Genomic DNA, 25,212 nt, shown 5'->3' with positions numbered 1-25,212 from the left:
TCACACATGCATCCACCCACCTGGTCACAATACTCAGTGGAATCCCCCCTCCTACAAGGCACTAGTTTCTGGGCAGACTCTATTAGGCCTTTTTTTTAGGTATGACACCTTAAGTGTTTCTTATAACCATCTTAAGTGAAGGGTACGTTTATTTCTTTTTTGGGGCCAGTTGCACAGAAATAGAAAGGAAGAGGATAAGTGGCAAGACTACGGCTCACAAGTTTTTAGCAACAATTTTACTGCTGTAAAAGGCCTGAATATGAACATGTTTTATTGCAGAATCGAAAAGTCCAGAATTAACAAGTGCAGAATTCTGCATAGTGCAAGTGAGACGCTCAGCTCTGTAAGATGCAGGGCTTTAAATGCATGCTGGATATGTTGTGCTGAAAGGTATATACCATATGTTAGCACATTTTCTTTGAGAATGCCATGAAGTGCAGCCACTTTGAAATTAGCTTGAAACCACACACACCTGAACCCTCAATTGTGGGTCAAGTGCTAATTCTTTTCACCCTTAATGACTTGATACTCTTCGTTACTAATCACAGTCAGTATAAGTGAGGCTTATGCATTAATAGTTATGCTGAAGACCTTTATACAGTATGTGAGGAACTATATGAAATGTTTTGTCAAAGGTGATAGAGCAGAATCTCCCCCACATAGTGCTGTGTGTATTAAAAACTACCTTGTCTGAGAGTACCTTCATGTTTCAGTATCTGTTATATTTGTTGACAGCCAGTGATGTTTTTGTTTCCTGTTGAATGAAGCAGATTCTGGTTTGTGTATGTCTGTTTTAAATGAGACCACACACAAAAGCAAACAGGACGGCTGCCCAAATTGAGCTTGATCTAACATGAGAGTCAATTTTTAATGGATTAAAGTCTTCTGTTTTTACAGTACGATGTATAGACAAGCGCTATGAGCTTGAAAATGTTCAACATTTGCTATGACATAAAGCAGCAAAGGTTCAAAGCTTGATTAGTGTCATTAGATATTGTCAAATAATTGCTTCCTAATAAACAGAGGAGGCACATTAAATTTCCAGAATGACCCGATCATTTGCCACTATGATCCTACTGACCTGTGGCAGTAATATGATACGTTGTTAGAGTACGCAGTTCTTACAAACTATTTGTACATGTTTTTGTAACCTGTTGAATCTTTTGTTCAGTGGTTGCCTAAGTAGACAATACATACACTTTAGAAACTTTTATACATGTCAATTAGCTTTACTCGTATTAGAGAAATGAGTAAATTGGCTTCTCATCTCCTAGCCTGCTGTATTCACAAAGGTATTTACAGCATTGCACTATTACATGTACCGTTATAGTCCCACTTTCTTGGTATTTCTAGCATGCTGTGAATATCTAGCTACATAGAGTAGGAGAATGTGTAGGGGAGATAAGTGTGTGTGCTCCCCACCCAATCTTCATGCTAGAGTGGAGAGAGAAATATGCAGTAGTGTGGTAGGCCTTGTCCCTGACGAAATATCAAAGGGCAGGCAGCAATAATTTTGTGGTTAAACTGTTTTCGGAGAGGTTGCTGCAGTTGCCACGAGGAAAATGGTGGAGCTGCGCTTTTAAAAATTGGTCCCAGGTCATTGCCTGATTAGGGGAGAATCTCGTAGATGTTAAAATAAGTTTGCAGCAGTCCCTGTTAAAGGCTTGGATGATGATAGTGGAGTCTTTTCCAGGCTTTTAGTCTTGGTCAGATATTAATATTTGGTTGAAAGGATTTGATATCTTATGTCCTTTGTACCATTTCAGGTGTATCTTGTGGAATAACTTGTCACCATACACACCAGATTTAGTTTGTCTTAGTATTGTTTATGGGAACTTCAAATAATTTTGCTTTTTACATGATTTTTGAATGTAGCAAGCACGATGAGCCAGCATTTCCTCTAAAGGAGAGAATTTGTAGTGTTTGTGAACAGTACCATAGAATAAAAGTGATCATTCTTGTAACCAGCATGGTAATGATCTAAAGCACAACAAGTGCTACGTGTAGTTTGTAAAATTTCTACCAAATTGAACAACAAAAATACCAATAACTCCCCCACCTCCATTGTGTGGATCTTTCTGGGTGGAAGATGTTTTGAGTAAGCCCTTAAAGCTAAATGTGGCATTGAGCTCCCAGTCAGAATGATTTTAATTGCTTTAGAATTCATATCAAGGTTAATGGTGAAAGCTAGAAACTAATCAGTTGAATCACTTCGTTTCCACTCTGCAGCTGACTTCAAAGACTATCATACCAGTGGAGAGACCATATGAATCTTTAGTGAGAATAAAAAAATCACTCTTGCTGTTATAGTATTTTAAAATTGTTAAAATAGATTTATAGACTGTGCATCAAGGTTCTCTCTATTCTTTTAAAAGCATGTGATTGCCTTTTAACTTCAAGCTTCCTGATACATATTATAGAAGTTTGTGGTGAATTTCAGCATTAATTTATGGAAAACAGGAGTCTGCATGTTGCAGTGGTTAGAACAGAAGTTCTGGAGACTGGATTTCAATCACAGCTAAACCATTCACTCATTTTGACCTTGAGCCCAAGCTACCATAATTGCCAGTGCCTAGATGTGCAATGTGTTTAGTGTGTCTGCAAACTCCTCCAATTGGGAGAACCACAATTATCTTGTGGCAGAATAAAAAGCTTAAAATGATGATTGGCTAATTTCTTCTAACATGACGATTTCAGGATTCCATATTTCTGACATCAATTAAAAAAAAAAAATTTCCAAAACTGAGAGAACTGTGAATATGGAGCTACCTTACCTGAGAAGGTCACTTTTGCCCTCAATATGCTTCAGTCATCTCAGTTAGTTTGCTCCATTCCTTGGATAGTGCAAACTGGGTCTAACAGTGTCAGAAACTGCTATAAACCATGTTCTGAAATGTGTCTACAACATGGTTTGTAAAACCTTTACTATTAAGGCTTTTGTTGGGCAGGGGGAAAAAACTAATCTTAGAAAGGCCACATTTAAAAACAGTTCTGGCACATACATTTGCAATCTAATGTAGTTTGGGCCTTCAGATAAAGCAAGGAGACATCACTGCAAATACAATGTGAGATTTTAATGCAGCCTGCTCCTTAACGGAAAAAAAGAAAAAAGAAAAGACAGAAAGAAAACAAAGCAAAGCACCGAAGAACAATTCACTTCTCAATTTGCAACGGGTAATTTAGCAAAACGATTCTCAGTACATATATAGACTCGTAATAACAAATTCCCTGTAAGAGATCAGGGGGTGCTTATTATTCTTCATTTCAATGTATATTGTTCATATGTGCTATGCCATAAGTAGCATCACTTATGAATGTCAGTGTTTCTGAATGTTTGCATGGGAATCCTGAATATGTGATTGAATGCAAATTATGCTGCTCAGTTGTGTTTTTGTACTGAATTTGATATTTCAGGGTATATGCATGAAGTTCAACTTCTATCACATCCAACCTGATTTGTCTTGGCAAGGAAAAAAACATAGAAGCATATCTGTTCTTTCCAGCTACAGTGTAGAACAAGAATATTTTAGAAGCATGGTGCTAGCCTAGAAAGTGAGTTGCCAATTATTTGTGTGATTTGCAGCCTTTTGTTGAAATATCATAGAACCAGTAATTGTCTCAATAAACATATTTTTGCACATGTAATTTTTCTGCAAAAATATTTGTAACACGAAAATTACCAGTTCTGCAGTAATTTGCATATCTAAATATGCATGACCTGTAGAAAGGAGTAGGGGAGCCTGAAACTGAAAAAGAAAGGAATTGAAATCTGAGTGAAAGACTTGTTACCCCACTGGCCTAGTGTTATGGCTCACTACCAGTACTGGATTTACCATGGTGCCAGGGCCACACTCGGAAGGGATCCATTACGGACCTGTCTAACCCATCCACACAGCTGGGCCTGGCCCCTTGCCCGGGTGAGTCCAGCACCCAGGCCTTGGTATGTGAGCAGCTCCCAGCCAGTAGGTCCGGCTTGCCTGTAGAGGGCTTATTGCCCAGAGCCAGGATCTTCCATGCTCAGCCCAACAGACACCATCACCTATCAGGGTGAGTGGAGCTGGTGAGTGTGACCAGGGGTCAGGGCATGGGGGAATGAGTCTCTGGGAGGACTGTTGGGGGGTGGGGTGCTGGGCAGTTGTGGTGGTGGAGCTGTGGGGGCGCGCTGAGCACAGAGGTCTGTGGATGGGAAACTCTGGGCAGGGGGTGGTGGTGTGCAGGGTGCTGTGCAGTTGTGGTGGGAAGTCTTTGGGCAGAGTCTGTGGGCAGGGGGAGGTTGTGTGCGTCTGGTGTCTGGCAGCTGCCGGTATGTAAACAGTACATTTGTGCTGGGCTGGGCGGAGTGGGGCTGGCCCCACTGCACCTTGCCCCATTGCCCATTGTTGGCCCCTTGCTCCGGGGATTGCCCCTCCATGCCATGTCCTGTTGCCTCCATGAGGGTTCAGAAATACGTTTGGCACTGGGCCCACAAGAGCTTAATATGGCCCTGCTTTTGATATCTGTTAGTCATGATAGATAGGTGTACAGTGAAAGAGATACTAGAATATGTCAAAACATTTTAGCTTTGAAGGTTTGTAAAACAAAAATATTTTACGCCCGTAACATTCCTCCCTTTCCCCCACCACATCCTTTTTTACATATATTTTTAAACTACATAATTGGTTGAAAGAAATTTATAGCATAAATTACATTACCACTTTCTTTTGTGCATCCTTCTAGCCTGTAGAATGCAGCAAGAAATCTTACCAGGGAGTTGTGCTCCTACAATTTAGATAAAGTTAGCTAGGGTTGGAGAGGTACACACATAACAATACCATCCTATTTTATTCAGTTTTGCATCTGACGAAGTAGTATCCTCAACTGCAGATAGAAGCATTTGTGGGGTCTGAAAGTGGTTTAGTTTGTGAGAAATGCTCAATACAACTCTAACTTATATGGCACTTAAAGAAAATTGGTGTTTTAAATATTCAGTTTTGGGTGAATATCCCACATCTCTAGTTCACACAGGAAGGAAAAGCCTTTTAAAATTGTATGGCTCCTTTAAGACAGTTTGGAAGCCAAATGAATGTTTTCAAATACAATGACTTAAAACGGAATTGGTGCAAGAGAGAGATGTCTTGTTTAATAATCATGGGCGGCGTTTGGGGGGCATGCGAGGCATTGCCCTCCCAAATTTATGAAGGGGGCATTGCCCCCCCAACTTTGCACCAAGACCCGCTGGGAGTGGGGACTGGCCGGGACCAGGCAGCAGGGGGCTGCTGCTGCCAGGGTCCCGGCTTTGTGTTGGGACCGGCCAGGAGATGGGCAGCTGCAGCCTGCCTGCCCGTCTCCCAGCTGCGCACCGGGCGGGAGGCACCTGCCCCCCCAAATTAGGCCATCAAACTTCGTCTATTATAATAATGCAGAAAACAGTTGATTGATATTTATTGGTATCATTTTTGGGAAAAGAAGTATGTAACGATCAGAGGTTTTGCATATGAACATCTAACTCATATTCAGGAAATTGCTGAGATTCCCTTTTCCTCTCCAAAACAAAATTTCTCCTTTTCACCTCTCTTCCCATCCTGATTTTATATATATATAAGACAATTTCATTAATGCATAGATTCATTTTATTAATGCAATAGAGGCTCTGCTGCACCTTACATTACCCTCAAAATACCAGTGCATAGGAAAATCTGCCACACATAGGATTCCCACCAATCATCCCAATACATTCATATAGTATCTCAAGTATAGAAATACAATAGGATAAGCCAAAGGAGTGTTTGTGAGGGAAAGCTCTATGCACCGAGCCAGCTGTAGTATGAACCTGACTAGTTAGTGTTCTAAATATATAATACTGTTAGCTATCATCATATGCAGTACAAATCAGCGCTTGAACTGGAGGCTGGGTATGGCTTAGTAAACATTGGGTACGTATTAATTTTTAAGGACTTTTCTTACAAAAAGCATTGTGGAAAGTGCAGAAAAAATGTAAAACTCAGTAAAGTGGCAATTTCTTTGTGAAATGTAATTTATCTGTAGTACTGAGCAAGAACTGAGGCCTTTCCTGCAATGTGTTTTTTAGCCACCATTACAGTAGCACCAGTCAAATCGCAAGTGTAGACACAATTAACACCAGTGCAGTGCAATTTGTTGTGGGGTAGGTTATTCGGGTTTCAAACACAACAGCCAAAAGTCATCGTATCTGAACCTTTCTGTGAATACCTGTGCTCAGAAAACAGACACAAGAGAACTGAACCAGGGGAAGCTGTGCCAGTATAAATCATGCTGCACCAGTGAAAATCATGTCCATCCTAAGGGTCTCCACTGGTGCAGCTATGCCATTGGCTTAAAAACCCCATCGTAGACAAGACTTGAGTAAAGGGTTCTGTTTTCTTCCCACATTTGGTCATCGCCACTGACTTAGAACAGGGAGCTGCACTCCGTGTTTCTCAAACCACTTTAGGGAAACAGTATTCTGACGTAGTGTATTCACGAACACATCTGAGCCATGTTGTTTGAAATTATATGCGTTAATAATTTGCCTATAGAGTTTTTTTATTATTGCTTTGGGGTAGTTCTCTCTCTCACTTGCCTTTTAACGGAAGTCTTTTTTAAGAGTATAGATCTGCTTGCTTATAGTAGCATTATAATTTAATCCGACGAAGTGGGTTTCTGCCCACAAAAGCTTATGCCCAAATAAATTGGTTAGTCTTTAAGGTGCCACAGGACTCTTGCTGTTTTATTATAATTTAAGACTCCAAAAGGCTTTTCCTTTAATTGTGTTTCTAGAAAATAACTTCAAGACTGAAACCTTTTTCTTCCAACCTTTCAGTTGGGAGTACACTTAGCAAACTGCTACAAGAAAAGCAGAAATGTGGCTACCATGCAGGTGAGAGTGTTTCTGGGAAGGCAGACTCTGTCATGTAATGAATAAATACATATATTCAGGTTTTGTTTAGATAAGCTGTAAAGGTGTGACCTTCCTACTTTCTCAGAACAGACAGCCATAACTTAAGTATTGAAGTGCTAGTAGGCGTGAAGGGGAGTGGAACTTTCTGCATATGAACAGACCACAGGAATTAGTAGCTGATTTGTTTTAAATCAGATTTGGTCTCAGTAGTATTTCATGAAGTGTTCTTTTTCTTAAGCAAGTGTACATTGCTTTTTTATAGTCTTTGGCAATATGATTTTTCCCTTTCTTAATTTTTTTCTCATCTGGATGATACTTTTATCATTTCATAGAAATGACCTTTTTCTCAGCACTTCAGGCCTGAGTCTTGTTTCACTTGCGCTATTTTATACTGGTGTAACTGCATTAACTTGAATGGATTTACTTCTCATTTTCACTTGGGTGAGACCAGAATCAGGATTTTTATGCTTACAATAATGTTTGATTTTCTGTAGGGTTAAAACCTAATTTAATTTTGAGATGTTTGTATACAAATACTGGTACTCATTATTACAGCAGTGTTTTATGTAAGGATACAATACCAGTTCTAAGTGCTGTTCAAAGAAGTGAATAGCGATCTTTAAAGTAGCTGATACCAATGATTGTTTTAATTAGGAATGGGATGGCTAGGACTGCTTTGCATCCAGTTTTCTCTTTTTTCTCTCATGTTTTCAGGATTTAAGCTTTTCCTGTGAGAATGAATATATTTATCCTCTCTCCAACTTCTCCCTCTCCTGCTTTCAAGAATCACAAATTAAGACAAAAGATAATTACTCAGAAGGGTGAAATTGGCAAGGTTCCCACAACACTTAAAATTAATGAGCTGTTGAGTACAAAATATACCTTGTCTCATGTTCACTCTTTATATACATATATATAAGTGCACAGTTTGACTTTTTGGCTATTCTGTCTGTTTCGTAATTTGCAGCTATAAAATGGCAATTGGATACAGAAAACTTATCCTCTGACTTATGATTTTTGAGTGCAGATCCATTTATGCAGTGAACCCCGTTTGCTCCCACTGAACAAAAATACTTTTACATGCCGTGGTGAAATACATTTTAACAAAGCTGTCATTCATCACTTGTGTGTAGTGCATCTTAACCTCCCCTGTATTTTTGCAAAATCATCTTCAGTTAATAATATGTATCATTTTTATAGTGCCTTCCATCTGATCTTAGAGCTCATTACAAGTAAGATTTACATTTATCTTCCTGCTACCTCCTAAGAGAAAGGGAAGTTTTATCACCCCCAGTTAACAAATTGGGAAACTGAGGCTCAGAGGCTAGGGGACTTGCCCAGAGTCACACAGGAAGTTTGTGGCAGAGCTGGGAATAGAAACCAGGGGTGAAATCTTGGCCCCATTGAAGTCAGTGGCAAAACTTGCATTGACTTCAGTGGGGGCAGGATTTCATCTCAATCTGATGCTGTTAACCCTGAGATCATCCTTTGAGTATTTTCTGGCATAACTTTAACTTGTTTTATGCACCAGGAAATGGGAGATGCGGGGGTGAAAGAGTGAAGTTACCCAGCTGACCTCAAATTTTTACGTTCAACATCTTATACATTACCACCACAATCCAACCTCATAAATAATCCAAATAGTCACTCCCTTTGTGGCATTTTGAACATGCTTGGGGGGCAGAGGTGAAGCAGTCAGCATTGAGGTGGTTTAGAAGCATATCATTCTGTCCACTGAGGGTGTTTCTTTGTTTGTTGGCTTTTTAAAGTAATAGAGAACATAGGATCATAGAATTGTAGGACTGGAAGGACCTCAGAGGTCAGCTAGTCCAATCCCCTGCTCGTATGTGCAGGTGGATCTGAAATCCCCATCCTCGATCTAACGGAAAGCATGGCAAGCGCGCACTGTGTTTTCTGAGAACAAAATGCTGTAGTGCAGCTTTCACTTTAGGAGAAGCATTTCATTTAATTCACATAGGCAAGTTTTTCAAACAGATAACTCTAGTGGATAGGAGGCTGTGCCCAGTGACTCTTATAAAGTATGTTCAAAATAGTATCTTTGTGTTAAAGTGATTTAATTTTCTCTTGTCATAAGTACTTTTTCATCCTTAATCAAGGTATCTTTTTCTATTTGCAGCATGTTTGCTCTAACAAAACACTTTAAAGGGAAATTGTTGTGTCAGTTTGAGTCAACAGACTTTTTTGTTGTTTACGAAGAATATTCTCCAAAGAAACATTTCCATATTTTTTAAAAATTCCAGTGGAAACAGTTATTTTTAAAGCAACACCATTTTCCTGTAGTGTTTGTAATCCCAACAGTGTATCTCCAGAAAACTGATTAGAAACGGACTATAAACAAATATGAAATTGACTAGTCTGTGTTTGGTCAGACAATGAAAAAAATAATGTACCTGGTGAATGTTAATTTAAATGTTAAATTCTGACTGTTTTGATAATCTAAGGTCCTAGCTGTTTTCAGGAAATCTGCTTTTATAGATACACAAAGTGTAACCTGGCAGTCCCTCTGGCATTTCTGTTTGTTTTTATTTTGATGTATATATAATGAGGCAGGTACTAAACATCTAATGCTGACAGCAGCATAAGTTTTTGTTTGTTTGTTTGTTTTGTTTTATGTTTTAAAATCTTTTTAAATGAAGAAGTTGATTTCAAATATATTTTGAAACTAACGCCTATCTCTCCATTACTTTCCCTTCTCCCTTTCCAGTCTTCAGTGGGTCCAGCAAATCATCAAAGGAGAAAGAACCTCCCCAGAAACACAAAAGCAAAGAGGCCACACCGGGGAAGGAGAGGAACAGTGAACACAGGGCCGAGAGCCGAAAAGACCAGGCTGCTGCTAGTCACCATCCTACTACAAATACTGGTTCCTCAGCGAAAGGACTCACCGCTAACAACCACCACACTCTTCATAGATCGGCTCAGGACTTAAGGAAACAGGTAATGTATTGTACTCATAAGGTACGAACTCCATTACACCACCCCCATGCGCAGGTAACACTGGAATCTGTAATGCATGGTATGAAGAAAGCGGGGAGTTGACTTTGAGTGAAAGATATGTGTGTGAGAGAGAGAGAGAAACGTTACATAAATGGACAGATTCCTATTACAAGGTAGTATGCATTCATATCACAAAAGGGTATGTATACAAAATACAGAAATCCACATTTGTTTTTTATGAAAACTATCTGGTGTTGGCCTGGCTGGCTGAATGCAGAGAATGACCGTTTAACTACAGGCAGTCATTTCAGGTTATGTTTGAGAGTCATTGGCATTGTAGGGAAGCTCATATTATCACTGTGTTTGTTCTACTGTACTTGGCCAATAGAAACTGAAGAGTCTGGGAGACTACTTGGAGGTCTTGAAAAATCATCTGCATGAAAAATTCCTGCATCCTAATATGACATGCCAGACTGTCACCATTCTCAGTGGCAGTACCACCACGGTCTTCATACGGCAGCAGGTTTACCTACCTTTCACTCTGCTGGAGAAGTTTTTGAAGGACGGCCTGATGGCTGTGGCTTGTTACTGACTGGCATTCAAAGAGGAAGTGTCTCCGTCCATTTTTGGCAGTTGGGGCAGGAGCCCCTAAAACAGCAACTGTCAAGTAACGTTTCTTAAATTATTTAAAAACCCAGTTCGGTGTCCTTTTAAATCCTTCCACTTGTGGCTGTACATAAATTAATCTCATCTAAAGCTTGTTGAATGTGGTGCATGGGATGAGAGAAGTGTAGCACAGGAAATTTGCTGCCTTTGTGACCTAGGTTCTCTTTTCTTAATGGATGGCTCTGCAAAATGCCATTTCAGAGATGATATTTGTTAGAGTATACACTGCAGGTTTTCCCCCTGAATAGGCTGGCTTCCTGTAAAGCTACAATCTGGATCTTGTATGGTGCTCTATCCCCTGGATGGGCATCTAATAGATTGGGCATTAGATACTGAAACCAGTGGGAGGCAAAACACTGTATCCAGTGTCAAGAAAATACCTGCTTAGTGTAATGCTATGACCGTGTTCCAGCCCCTCTTAAAATGCCTCCCCTGGCTCCCTATTGCCTCCTGAATCAAATTCAAGCTCTTCATTCTTGCTTTCAAGGTACTCCATGATCTATGTCTCTCCGACCTCTACTCCTGCTCCTCTCTTCCTTCCCATCACGTTTTTTGCTCATCACAAGCGTCTCAACTGAATGATGTCTTCTCTTCTTTGCCCTCTTTCATGTGGTTATCTATGGTCTCTCTCTACCCTCTCCACCTACGTCCCTTTTCAAAGCTCACTGCTTCGAGGCTTAAGCGATAGTGTTTGATATCTACTAAAACCAAACACATGCCTTTGTAACCCTCCGGGTGATCGTGTTCGGCTGCAAAGCAACTACATGATCATTTTGGCTTCACCCTCTACTTCCTGCTCTGCCACTCACCCCCACTCCGCACATACATAAACCTCACCTGTGAACATCAGAACAGCCATGCTGGGTCAGACCAATGGTCCATCTAGCCCAGTATCCCGTCTTCCGACTGTGGCCAATGCCAGGTGCTTCAGAGGGAATGAATAGAACAAGTAATCAGCAAGTGATCCATCTCCTCTTATTTTTCTTTGGGGCAGGCTTAGTTTTTATCTTTTTGCATAGCGCCATGCACATCTAATGCTACATACAAGTAATATAAGAAAAGCTAAGGGATGATCCTATGTGCTACATGATCTAAATGTGCTACATAAGATACATATTTCAATTTTGAATATATTTTTAAGCTTTCACCTTTCTTGCTCTGAATGAACACTTGAATATCTACACTTATTATCAAAACTGGATAATAGCAATCTGAACCAGATACATACTGCCCTATTATTTAATATTTGTACAATACAAATATCTAGTTTGTGGTTATAGTAAAACTTTTGTAATATTTGAATAGCATTTGTTTTTGAACCACGATAAGCATAGCTAAAATCAGATTTTGATAGTACAGAAGTTGAGCACAATAGGATTCTAACCAGGACATTTTTTCTTTCTTTCACTTCAGTAGGGATTTTGGCATATTGAACTGTGAAATGCTTTAGAGCTGCATTATAAAACTAAAGTCAGCTATTCCTAGAGTACACTTCTGTTGTTGGGAAAAGTACCTGATTCTAAGATTGCCAAACATCAGATTATGTGCATGAATAGATAGTAAAAAGTGAAATACAAACGTGTCCTATGCTATTTAGGGGATATATGTGAAATAACTTCCTCCAGGATTCAAGTTTTTTTAAATTTAAATTGGGCAGTAGTGTGCATTCAGAATATTATACACTTTGGGTCATGCTACACTAAGGAAGACAAATGGTAAAAATTACACTTTCTGTACAAACTCTACTGTTCATGGTGCTATGCAAACGTAAAGTAATCTACCTCAAATATAGTGATCATCTTAAAATTCAAGAAAATAAGAGGCTCAAAGTTGAGCCAGTTTTTGTGAGGTTAAAATTCAATTAATAAAAAAAACCCTTCGTTTTCATTCCACAACCCAGTACTAGAAGAAACCTGACTCGCTATTATGAATCTGTTGATAACTTGACTGTCCCTAATTGAGCTGTTGTAAAATGGCTGGTTACTCAGGATAACATATAAAGTGATTTAGCCTACTGCAAAATATTAACCTTGCAGTTAGCTGAACAGCATTACATTTCTGCTGCTGATCAATCTTTGTTGAATTCTTTAGTATTTAGCAAAAAGAGGTGAGTTTCATTAGGGTGCCAGTCCACAGTGCCATTCTATTTTCAGCATGTTTTTGCTGCTGGTGGTGGTGGGGGATGGAGAGTTAGTTGTCCTATAGGAAACAAAGGTAGAGAGCATCATAGTCCTACAGATGTGCTTCCCCCCCCCCCCCCCTGGTGTGTAGTTGCTCTTGTCATGTGTGCTCTCTCTCCCTTGCTTTCTTCCTCTACCCCCCAACTGTCAAAGGAATTGTGGGGAGAGGAAACTTAGTTCAACAGGGCCCTCTGTTGGTCTAGTAGGATAATTTAGCTCTGCAAAACTCCAAATCCGTACCAGTGCAAATGAATGAATAAACCAATGAGAGAGCATGACGTCTTTGGGGACTCAAACAATTACAATTATTCTTTTTTTCTAATAAGCTATGTTTTGTGTTGTGTGTGTGTGTGTGTGTGTGAGAGAGAGAGAGAGAGAGAGGGAGGGTGGGGGGGGAGGGTTGGTCCCACGTGCTGTGTAGAGGTATGTGTAAACCAATGCAAATCTAACAAACAGTCTTGAAGGAATACTTTATTTAAACTCTTTAAAAAAAAAAAAAAAAAAATGAGCAGACACACTACAGAATCCTGGCTCCTCTCTTAAAACCAAACAATATTGCTGCAAGACTGTGCGCTGGCCCTGCAACTTCTAACGTTAAAAGAGCTAATGGAATTTTTGTGTGATAGAAGAATACTTTGATCAGCACCGTGAACAAGAGTGGTGTGAAGACAAATATATATAAACTAAAACTGAGAGGGTAACAAGTGTCTTTGTATCCCTGGTTTCACTGTTAGCACAAAACTTTAATGAGTGATGAAGACTAATATCAATCACTTTATTACTACTTGAATTAAATTGACTTCTTTCTTATGTGCTCAGTGTAAGCACTGCCTCGGGATGGAGCTGTGCCACTAGACCTCATATGGTGAACCTGAGCAGCTGGCAGTGCGGTCAATTTATTAGGCTGACTCTGAGTGTATGTATTTTTGGTTTGGCGGTTAATGGGGGGAGACATCAACAGTAGAAAGGTAAGAAAATGCCTACGGGAATTATTTTGTTTTCTTTGGTACCAATCATTTGTTGGATCCTGAGAGACAAATACAGGCAAAGGGAGCTTTAGGTGATGCTAGCCAGACAGAATTTCACATTTGTCAATGTGAAATCCTAAATCCACCAAACACTCTGTTGATGGGTATGACCACGTTATTTGTTCCATTTGTTTCCAGCTTGACTAAGCTCGTTGCAGCCTAACACAATTTGAAGCGTGGTCTATTCTGGTCCATAAGTATTTCTATATGTGCATGCTCTCTCTACAGATGGGAGATAGCTGTGGGCTTCTTGGGAGGGAAGACAGAAGAGTAAATGAAGCATTTCAAAACCATAAAGTTGTAGCTAATCTAGAAAGATGACAGTTCAGAGGAAGTTCTCTTTAGCCTGATTAGTGATGGGGAATCTAAAAGAGAAATTTGGGGATTCATTACTCTATCCTCAAACGTAGAAGACACTGGTCTTATAGTATCTATAATACTAAAAACAGACCTAAAACTCTTTGGAATAATTTTGTAGGGTGATCCAAGATTTAAAGTGTCGTGTTCCTTATGTAGGGTTGAAGGTTAGATATCATTAGCCACATGAACCCCTTCAGCTTCATAATTGGCTCTGAGACATCTCTGTTCTTGCTATGTGGAGGCATTATGATGGCACTAACTAGTTACAGTAAGTTGCAGTTTTCATGGTAAACACAATTTTCCAGGGCTTTATATCTTGGCAGTTTTAATTCTGGCCTAAAACTGGTAAAGGAGTTCAAGGCTTTTCTGCCTTTGGGAAGGGGGATGTTTTAGGTGTCTTATCAAAGTTGAGAGGATCCTTCCATTCTCTTTTTGTGCTCCCATCTATTTTTTTCCTGAGGCCATGTGTCACAGCTACTGTCCTTAATAATTGCCTAGGATTTCCTTTGGAGCCACTACTACCTATAAAGCCAGAGGAGGATGCTTAAGGTACATCCTGACTGGCCAGGGCTGCCTCCACAGCTCTCCCTACCACAGCTGGGAGAATGAGCTCAGGGAATGAGAAACCAAAAAAGAATCAAACCCAGGCCTCCCTTTCAGCACTTCCCAGGTCATTGTGTAGTGTCGCAAATGCATTTTTAATAGTAAATGGTTAATTTTTATGTACAGTGTAACCCTCATTTATCTAGAATGCTCAAAGGGAAACCTGAAACCATGAGATAACTGGGTTTTCCTTAGAAGAGGCTGCGCTTTGGTTATCTCACTGCTGGAGTCCTGTGAAGAGGATAATACTGGCTGGCTTTAAAAGGGCACTATTCCAGCTCCATACTCTGGAGCACAGCGGGGAGGTGGTGTGGAGCGTGTGTGTTTATATATAGTACAACCCAGGGGACATAATTAAGAGGGAGAGTGTGTTTTTCTAGAGGCTAGAGCAGCGGAATGGGAATCAGAACTCCTGGGTTCTCTTTACCGTTCTGCCGATTTAACTATGTGACCATAGCAAGTCATTTAACCTTTCTGTCTCTCAGTATATCTGGTAGTAAAGTGGGGATAATAACACTTGCCTTTATTACAGAGGGATTGTGAGGTGGTTTAATTGTTTGAAAATTGGTTTGACATCCTTGGAAGAAAGTCATTATATAGGTGCATGGTATTAACTGTGTTCTGGGTAAATGTGGTTATACTGTATGAATATCCATTGTCATTGCATTTACAAAAGGGCTGGACTTGTGATATATTTTTTTTTGCACTCTCATAACATCAACTGGGCTTCAGCAGTTTAAGAATTGAAGGCTGCAGTATTTAAGCTTAATTTCCTAAACTTCATTATTTAACTAGAAGTGACATGGTTTTCAGAAGTTCCCTTAGAAGCCAATGGTTGCTGTTCATGCTTAGCATTTGATTATTAGGCTATTACTTCTAGTTTCCTAACTGGGTTTAGGTGGCTAACTTAAAGCACTTGAGTTGTATAAGTATACAAGTAAAACTGCCCAGATATAAAACTTATCAGAACTACTGTACAAACTTTTATTCTATATTAACAACTTTAATAGAGTGCCTCCGAAAACTCAATATACATCATAGACTGGATCCAGAACATGTTTCAGATCTATAGACAGACCAATGTTTGTGTTTTGAATATAAATTTCAGATTTGTAGATGTATACATTTCAGATCAGTGAAGGGAGGGGAGTGGGCGGGCATGCACAAAATATCCATGTCAGTCTCACTAGTCATAGTAGATACAATAGAGTGGTTAGTTCTTACTAGTTGTAGACTGGAGCATCAATTCTCATGATGCTGTAAGGGACTTCACAGTAGTTAAGGAATGGAGTAGCGTCCTTCACTAGAGCAGCATGAATCAGGTGATCCTCTTCCTGGAGGCACCTGCTTCATACTCTCTGAGAGCAGGCTTGACTTTATTTTCAATTCTGGATTTATTTTAAAAAGTGTCCAGATCCTGCTCTTCTCTGGGTGAAACCTGTGATATGGAGATTAGCCCAAGGGCCATATTCTGCAGCCTCACTTAGATCAGGACTGCATGATATGGTTCCCTGTGGGTGTTTCCATGCAAATACTCTTTTATTAATCTACTTTTTTCTGTTTTCTCTTTTCTTCCTTCTACTTCCTCTACAATACGTCTGGCTTCCCAGGTTTCTAAGGTCAACGGAATCACTCGAATGTCATCTCCAGGTGCAAATGCAGCCAGTGCCAAAAAGATGAGAGAAGTCAGACCTTCACCATCCAAAACTGTGAAGTACACTGCAACAGTGACAAAGGGAACCGTCACATACACCAAAGCCAAGAAAGAACTGGTCAAGGAAACCAAACTAAATCACCACAAACCCAGTTCACCTGTTAACCATACAATCTCAGGGAAAACAGAAAGTAGCAATGCAAAAACCCGCAAACAGGTGCTATCCCTTGGAGCGTCAAAGTCTAACAATATCGCTGTTAATGGTGTCAAGGTCAATGGCAAGTTGAACCAAAAGGCATGCACTAAGGAGGTGGGGAGACAGTTGAGGGAGGGGCTGCGGAATTCTAAGAGGAGGCTGGAAGAGACGAATCATATAGACAAAATACAGTCACCCACCAAGAAAATGAAAGGGGCAGTCAGCTTGACAGAACCTGCAGGCAAAAAGACAGCTGTGGAAAAGCCTTTGCTGAATGGACATGTAAAAAAGGAAGTGCCAGAGAAGATTCTGGAAAGAAATAGGCCGAAAAGAGCCACTGCTGGAAAGAATACGCCAGGGAAACAAGCACACGGCAAAATTGAAAATGCCTCCTGTTAAAATCGTTCTACCTCTCAAACTGAGTCCTTGCACAAGCCACACGACTCTACAGGAAAGCACGAAAAGGGTAGTAGCAAGTCTGGGTGGGCAATGATGGATGAGATTCCCATCCTTCGGCCCTCCGCAAAGGAGTTCCATGACCCCTTGATATACATTGAGTCAGTCCGAGCTCAGGTAGAGAAGTATGGGATGTGTAGGGTGATTCCTCCTCCAGATTGGAGACCTGAGTGCAAGCTGAATGATGAAATGCGGTTTGTGACACAGATTCAGCACATACACAAGCTCAGCAGGCGCTGGGGACCCAATGTGCAGCAGCTGGCCTGCATCAAGAAGCACCTCAAATCTCAGGGCATTACCATGGATGAGCTTCCTCTCATCGGTAAGGGTTGTGGCTCTGTTGGCCTTTTGCTTCGGTTTATAAGCGTTGTGCACTAATTTTTGTGCTTCATTTGATTTTGTGATTAATTGAATCCCTGTGAAACTGCAAGATGCTGGATTTCTCTGTTTATTCATAGACCAGGTGCAGTGCAGGTGGGTGCAGAGCAGGCTTCTCCATGCTGATTCACTTAAACACATTTAATTCTGCCTGGTTCTTCATTGATTTTTACCTCGAGCGAAAGGCTCAAATTTCAAGACTATCCTTTCCCTCCCACTTAGTTGTAAAAATAATAAGTATAAATATTAAGATTCTTGGTCTAAAATTACACTGGAAGTTTTTAGGGGTTTTCCATAGAGGTTTTCTGTTACAATTTACGTAGTACTGCTGAACTAGAAAATGAATCTTACTTTTTCTGTCCCCAGAATTCCTTCCTGTAAAAGCATTTTTAAAAAAAATGAACACAAACAAATAAACAAACAAACAAAAGCAATCAACCAGCCAAACAAAAAAAGGTCTATGAACTGACTTCTGTTTGGATATCCAGACACTTAAGATCACAAATTTCCAGTGACCTGCAGACATTTAACAACCACCAAGTGTCAAGAATAGGCAGTAAAATGTGGTTCATTGCAAAATGGCAGTTTCATTATTTCTCTCAGCAGGTAGCTGCCATGCTAATGCCTGAGTGAGAATTGCTTATTTAAAAGAATTCTTGGTTTATGGTCTGCTGTCAGATATGACACACGTGATAGAAATGTGACAATGGCTTGTAAAAAACATACATGCTAGTTAAGGAAAACACTTCAATCTTTAGGAGAATTATCTTTAAATCTGCTTTTTCTAAGCAGCCTAGAAAATATAATAAATTTATCTTCTTTGTGTCAAATTTCTATATAACACGTTTTTTGGTAACTCCTAACCAAGTTATAACTCAGAGATCTGTCAGATTACAACTTGGGGCACTGCTTTTGCGATTGCGGCATTATTCCCTGTGAGGCAGCTATGCATATTACTTTGTTTAAAAAAGGCTTCTTTCTTTCTAGCTAAAGTGTACACATTTTTTTCTATTTTTAAAACTTTATTTCAGTTTTCACAATGTAAATACATGAAAATGCAACAAAAACAAAAGAATACACAGAGATTGCAAGATATATAATTAACCAAGAACTTTTCTGTAGTGGGTACAATTTATCAACAAGATTTGAGAAAAAGAAGTAAGGATTAGTATTCCACAGTGCAATCCCTGCAGAAAAGTAGTGTTGTTGTAATATTTAGGTTGTGAGATCAAATACTCAAAAGTTCAGGGAAATCCCAAAATTAAGATCACTCTAGCAGCATTAAATTGACCCTTTGGCATTTCTGATATCTCTGATGGTTGTACGTTAATAACGGAGTGATAAATTCATGTTGACATTGGTAAGAGAAAGAGGAAAATACTACATATGTGCAGTATGGCAGAGTTAACACCAAGTGATGCAACATTACCTTTTTGATGAAGGTTCCTGATTTGCGTCCCTGGTCTCTCAGCATTAAGATTATGTTACTGTTAGTCTTTACAGATTTAATTTCCTATGTATTTTAAGTTTAAAATTAAAAACAAAATGTTGAGGAGGAGGGGAAGAGAAATCTGAAGGCAATTAGAGTGTACAGATTAGAAATCGACTGGCTTCAGCAGTAGAGATTTTAAATTGAGATAACAAGTGTGCACGCATGCATACTCCTGCTCTAAGGACCATATCTCTTTAAAAGACTTCAATGGAGCCAGGATTTGGCCTTAAATGCACACCTGAAGATTTAATACTTTTTTTTTTTAACTGAGTTAGCTCAGTGTGCAATTTTCAAATAATCCCAACATTGTCAAATCAAAACAATTTTTTTAAACAGTTAGACATTAGTACTTAGTAAACCTTGGCAAGTCTCAAATTTCATCCATTTGCGATGAGCCTTTTAAAAAGAAAAAGGGGGGGTAAAACTTCTTCATCAAACTTGAAATATATATATTAACCAGCAGGCAGAGATCAGCCTTTGAAAGTTTCACCCTAAAAATGAAAGTTATGACCAAGTTATGACCAAGTGAAATGAACTTGTAATTGAAACTATGTAACAATCTTTAACTAGGGCAGGTGTTATGAAGCACCTACAATAGTAGAGCATACTTATTCAGTGAGAGAGCTCAAGCTCTGACATTCTAAAGTAGCTTCTATCATGTTGTGCTTGAGAAATTACATCTTTTAAGTATGTGATGAAGTATTTTGAAATTGGTGTTTTAAACTGACCATGCAGATATTTATGTTGCACTAAAAACCATTTAATATGAAACTTGAGCCATGGATACAGTCTTTCAGAATTGGAAGGATATTACACAGCTTCACACAGACTATATACCTTCCATTTGTTCGTGAACTGTGTGTATGAGCAAAAAAGCTGTCAGTTGTTTCAAAGCTATTTTATGTGAAGATTAAAGGCAACAAAACAAAGACCTCTGATTTGTTTCCTTTTTCCTGTGGTGTTACCCTTACTGCCCCTCTTCTTTGGGTTGAATGTTGCACTACTTTAATGGTTGCTAGATAGGACAAACTTTTACTGCCCTGTGACCTACCCCAGGGTTTTGTCAAACACTTGGAAAATTGTTATCTGTGTTTTCAGAGGCAGTACAAACTCTCCTGCAGTCTGGGCACAGGCATTTTTGTCATGTAACCAGTGATGTGCTATCAACATTTAAATAAGGGACTCTCCTAAAAATGTTCTTCTTCAGTTGCAGCACTGTTGAAAAACTGCACAAAAATTTCCCATGTGTCTCCAGGCTCATCACTGAGGGAACCTAGAGGGAAGGTGCTGAAGGGTGGAGAAAAAGTATCAAGGAAGAGAATGAAAAAGATCAGAAATCTGAGAACAGCTATGAAATACTGCAAGACAATATAGCTAATTTGCAGGAGACCAACACAGAGCCCTATGCTCAGATGCTATGGTAAAGGGCAGAGTAGAAGAATCTGTACAGGACAGAGTGTTGATTGGGCTTGAAAGGAGGTAGCTATCATCTTAGCAGGGGAGGAGTCATTTACAACGATGATGCCTCTGTGTTTTATAGTACTGTTTCCAAGACATATTACACTCAAATACACTTTAAAAAGATTGCTTATCCTTAATGTTACCATGACTTTCTCAGGATAGAAAGAGGAGATAAGGATGACTTTGGGGCAGTGTTGATGACACTGGTGTTGTGTTTTTATTTTTTCCTTTAGCAATGTCCTCTTTATTTATGGGCAATTTTTGGTCAGTTTGTGAACCTTTTTTCCGTTGGTGATTAATTCTGTCCTTTGACTAAATGCGATACTGATGTTGTCTTTAAACTTTTTATTTTTGGATGAAAAAGTTTATCATTAATTTGACTGTCTTTATGCTAGAATTTAAAAACTTTTATATAGTCTTCATTTTTTTCTTTGACTGTGGTTTCCCAGAAAGTAATGTATAATTCTCCTGATGGTCTTACAGTTTCTAAAACTAATACACAGTGTAAAATGCAAATGACCGTCTTTGCCAAATTACTAGAGTATGCCACTCCTTGAACCCATCTGGAGCTTTTTACTTTAGATCAGTCACATTTCATCTGTTTGAGTTGACAGAAACATGTTTGTGATAATTATGGCCTCAGAAGTTTTTCCTCCTGGTTTTCCCCTTGTTTTTGTTTTCTAAATGTAGAAAAATGGTTAATGCTAATAGTAATACTTAGCTCTTATATAATGTTTCATATTTTCAAAATGTTGTATAGCTATTTAAAAAATCTGCGCTACACCTCTGTAAAGTTGGTTGGAAATTTTTTTATACAGCTCGTTTTTTTGTGTGGAAAAATATGGATTCATCAAAACCAAATCTTTTTGTGGAATTTCAGTTTTGACTAAAAGTTCACTGGGAAACTTTCTCAGGTCCAGGATGGAATTTCAGGAGCGGGGGGGGCATCCCTCAGAATAGCTGGGTATCATTCAGGATCTCACCCGGGGTATGGGAGACCTAGGTTCAAGTCCAGGCTCTTAATCAGGTACAGCTGGGACCTGACCTTGTGTCAGGTGGGCAACTCAACCCAAAATGGAGGCCAAAAGTAGTGTGGGGAAGGTTAGCGTGAACACCAATATATGATCCATTTTATTTATTTAATCTTAGCAGCCCAGTAATATCTTAGTCAAAACCTCGGCACTTTTAAAATGGAAACACTGAATATTTGCCCTTAGGGACTGTTATGTTCTGTTGGTATCCACATTACTGGGGATTTTGAGAAAATGTCCCATCTGATGTTGAATAAATAGTGCAGAAATGTTGAATGCAGTCTTCCAACAATTTTCCTAACTGTTTCCTGTATTTCCCTCTTCCCTTCCCACCATCCCACAAACATGGACTTCAGGAGGCTGTGAGCTAGATTTGGCCTGCTTTTTCCAGCTGATCAATGAAATGGGCGGCATGCAGCAAGTGACTGACCTCAAGAAATGGAACAAGCTGGCAGATATGCTACGCATCCCCAAAACTGCACAGGACAGGCTAGCAAAGCTGCAGGAAGCCTACTGCCAGTACTTGCTCTCCTATGACTCCCTCTCCCCTGAGGAGCACAAGAAACTAGAGAAGGAAGTCCTGCTGGAAAAGGAGATCTTAGAGAAGAGGAAAGGTCCTTTGGAGGGACATTCAGAAAACGCCTACAAGTTCCATTCCTTGCCCCGGTTCGAGCCCAAAAATGGACTCATCAATGGTGTGGTTCACAAAAACGGCTTCCGTAACAAGTTGAAAGAATTTGATATCCCATTGAAAACAGGCAGGCGGCGACTCTTTGCTCAGGAAAAGGAGATCGAGAAGGAGGAGGAGGAGGAGGAGGAGGAGAAGGGAGTTCTTAGCGACTTACACAAGTGTATATACAAGGTAGTAAAAGCCACTTCTGCTGCTTTTCTTCTGTGAAAGCATTGGACCCTATGTTCTCTGTGCTGCATTGTGGTAAGACCCAGCTGGAGCCAGCCAATGGGCCTGTATGTTCCAGCATCAATGGTTGGAATATATTGCTGCAGGTAGTTTGATGACGGGGTATTAACTCCGTCCTGATCTTATTGGGGTTCTTGCAGAAGTCTTGGCAAACTGGAAAATGTTATTTTTGTGGATGTGCTACACAGGGTATTAGTCCTACCTCCGTCTATGGAGCTGGCTCTTTGTAAGAAATACACTAAGTAGCTTTGTCCAATTATCCTAGCAGACACGACATTTATTTAAATTTTTAGTGACATTTAAAGTAACATTCCATTCTCTCACTCGTTTCTTGCCAGTCACTCAATATTGCTCCGATAGAGCCATCAAAACTAATGTCGCTAAAAATACACAAGGTTTAGAAAGTGCAAATTGAAATGCAAACAATATTTTCAACCATGATGCCAAATTTTGCTCAGGACAAGTGGTCATAACGCTTGTTCTTCCAGATTTTAAACACACCCATTTACATAGGAAAGTTGTCTCTTTCATTGTATTTTATTGGCAGCCTCCCACTATTAAGAAAGAATTGGCACCACAACCTGCAGTGTAATTTTTAGTTAGGCTGAATTGTTTAACAGTGCTGAGAGAGAGAAATTTAGTGCTTAGTCTGTGCCCAATAAACAGCTATAGCACTCTTCTCTTCCCAGTCTCACTCCCATCACTATGAAATGAAAACAGATAGTGTTTTGTGTGTTAGACTGTCCAAAGTAGTTTTTGTTAAGGTATTTAGAGACTGACAAAGCTCATAAATTGCATTTGAGAAAGTTAATTCACATTTCTTCAGCACAGCAGTGAATTAGGTTTTGTCAGCTGAAGAGCTTTCTGTTCTGGGGCTCTCTTCTCATTCTTGTGTAAAAACAAACTATTAATGATGTTTCTATCACTTAAAAAGATACAAGCCTTTTCTAATGGCAGCTACATTAATGATGCTCTCTGTTCATAGTTAAAAGGACTTTTTTGTATTTATTATATTGAGTTTAATAATAGATGAAACATGAATAGAATATATAGATCCGCACATACAACCTTAACAAAAGGGAGAAATCACCACTCCATTGCTTACCAGTATAAAGTCCCCATGTTGGATTTTAGAGGGAAATGAGAGATCATACACAAAAAGAGTCTGTCTGTGCAGAGAAATATCCTAATCGGCCATTAGAATTAAAGAAGAAGTCCAGGAACAAACACTCTAATAATGAGCCTGAGCCTGCTAAGTTCCGAGTACCTCCTGCGAAGTGCTAAATGCTCTTAAACTCTCATTGATGTGCTTTCAGCACCTTGTGGAAGGCTCTCAGCAATATCAGACCCAGTATAGAATCCTAGAAATGTGAGGCTGGAAGGGATCTTGAGAAGGCATTAAGTCCAGACCCCAGCACTGTGATAGGATCCAAGTATAGGTCTGATGAAGTTTAATAAATGTACTTTAAAATGTACACATGCTTTAGCATGTAAACTATTAAATATTAGTGAACTTCAGGACTTACATGATTCATGATACCCCCCTTTACCAAAGGCAGCCAAGATAAAAGAACCAAACCAGACCGTGAAGCCTTGAATTACAGGGCGGTACTATAGGTAACATTGCAACTTGTTTTTTGCTTAAAACTAAACTTGCAATCTTCTTTAAAACCACACATATAGTCAAATCTGCTTGAAAATTGGTATGGAAGGCTAGGGGCCAGGGTAGAATATGTGGTACAAATTTGAGATTGTTTGCTTGAGGGGTTCCAGAGTCACACCTCTCCCAAAATATGACCTTCTGGCCTTAAGCTTTACTAAAATCACAACATTCTTATAACTTTCTGTACTGAGGTAGGGAAAATACCTGCAGGGGGATCCACTTGTGAGAACTGGTCTAGCATCAAGACAGAACAAGCTCTAAAACATAACTTTTTTGGCGGGGGGTATTAGATTTTGTTCTTGACTCTGCAGAATGAACAGCTGCCGTGCTGTGAGTCAAGTGTGGCTCCCAGCCACAGTGCACATACTCCTTAGCTGAGCTAGTAGCTGTACTATTTGTGGGTTAGAGCTAAGGTGGTGGTGTTTGCAATGTGTATGAAACAGCATTTTAACGGCAGATCCCCTAGCTTTTATAAGTATCTTTGGGGGGGAAAGAGTGGTGTTTCTTGTCACACTAACATTCTTTTGGAGATATGTGAGAAGACCTCAGGTGAATTTTTCCTAATATTTGAGTTTTGAAGTCCTATGTTCCAGAAAGGTAGAGAGATAAGAAGGACTGTTGTGCGACAGCAACCTCAGCGCTACTTAAGAAAGGTTTTTGTAAGTGAATAGATTAACAGATTTAGGGCTGGAAAGAACCATTGTGCTCATTTGTCCTGACTTACATTACACAGGTTATAGAATTTCACCCAGTAATTCCTGCATCAAGTCTAATAACTTGTGGTTGTACTGGGGCATTTTGTTTTAGGAAGAGACCACCAGTTTTCCACTACAGTTCTGACCAATGCCATATACAGAAGTAATAAAATATTTTGATAAAATACTTGAATAGTTTTTGGGCCAAAGCGAGAGAAAGTGTGACTGTCTGGCCTGGTGGCTAGAGCATTCACCTGAGAGATAGGAGAACCCAGGGTTCCAGTCCCTGCTCTAATGACTAATTATTTATAAAAAATGAAACTGCTTCAGCAGGAAATATTGATACTCCCATCCCAGAGTAGCCTGGTGGTTAGGGCACTCACCTGGGAGGGGGAAGCTGGGTTCAAGTCCCTGCTCTAGAGCTGAGATGCAAACCTGGGTCTCCCACATGACCATTACCTCTTCCTTCTCATGCCTAAATTCCCTTGTGTGTCTAGCATGAAAAAACTGGGTTTGGTGTTTTGTTTGGATGATGACAAAACAATCAGTTTAAACCAAAGCAATTTACCAAAAATGGCAC

General features: G+C 39.7%; 1 protein-coding gene across 1 annotated transcript in view; it reads left to right on the top strand.

The window, feature by feature from the left end:
• Positions 1-25,212, top strand: part of JARID2 (jumonji and AT-rich interaction domain containing 2) — a 300,414-nt gene that overhangs the window by 247,490 nt on the left and 27,712 nt on the right. Inside the window, 3 exon segments of the mRNA XM_067568345.1 lie at positions 9,621-9,850; positions 16,298-17,315; positions 21,712-22,217. Coding sequence (XP_067424446.1) covers positions 9,621-9,850; positions 16,298-17,315; positions 21,712-22,217 — 1,754 coding nt within the window.

Source organism: Emydura macquarii, unplaced genomic scaffold (assembly GCF_026122565.2).
Source record: "Emydura macquarii macquarii isolate MOO-44397 ecotype Brisbane River unplaced genomic scaffold, CSIRO-AGI_Emac_v2 contig_2890, whole genome shotgun sequence".
Lineage (NCBI taxonomy): Eukaryota > Metazoa > Chordata > Testudines > Chelidae > Emydura > Emydura macquarii.
This window is presented reverse-complemented; position numbering and strand designations above follow the sequence as displayed.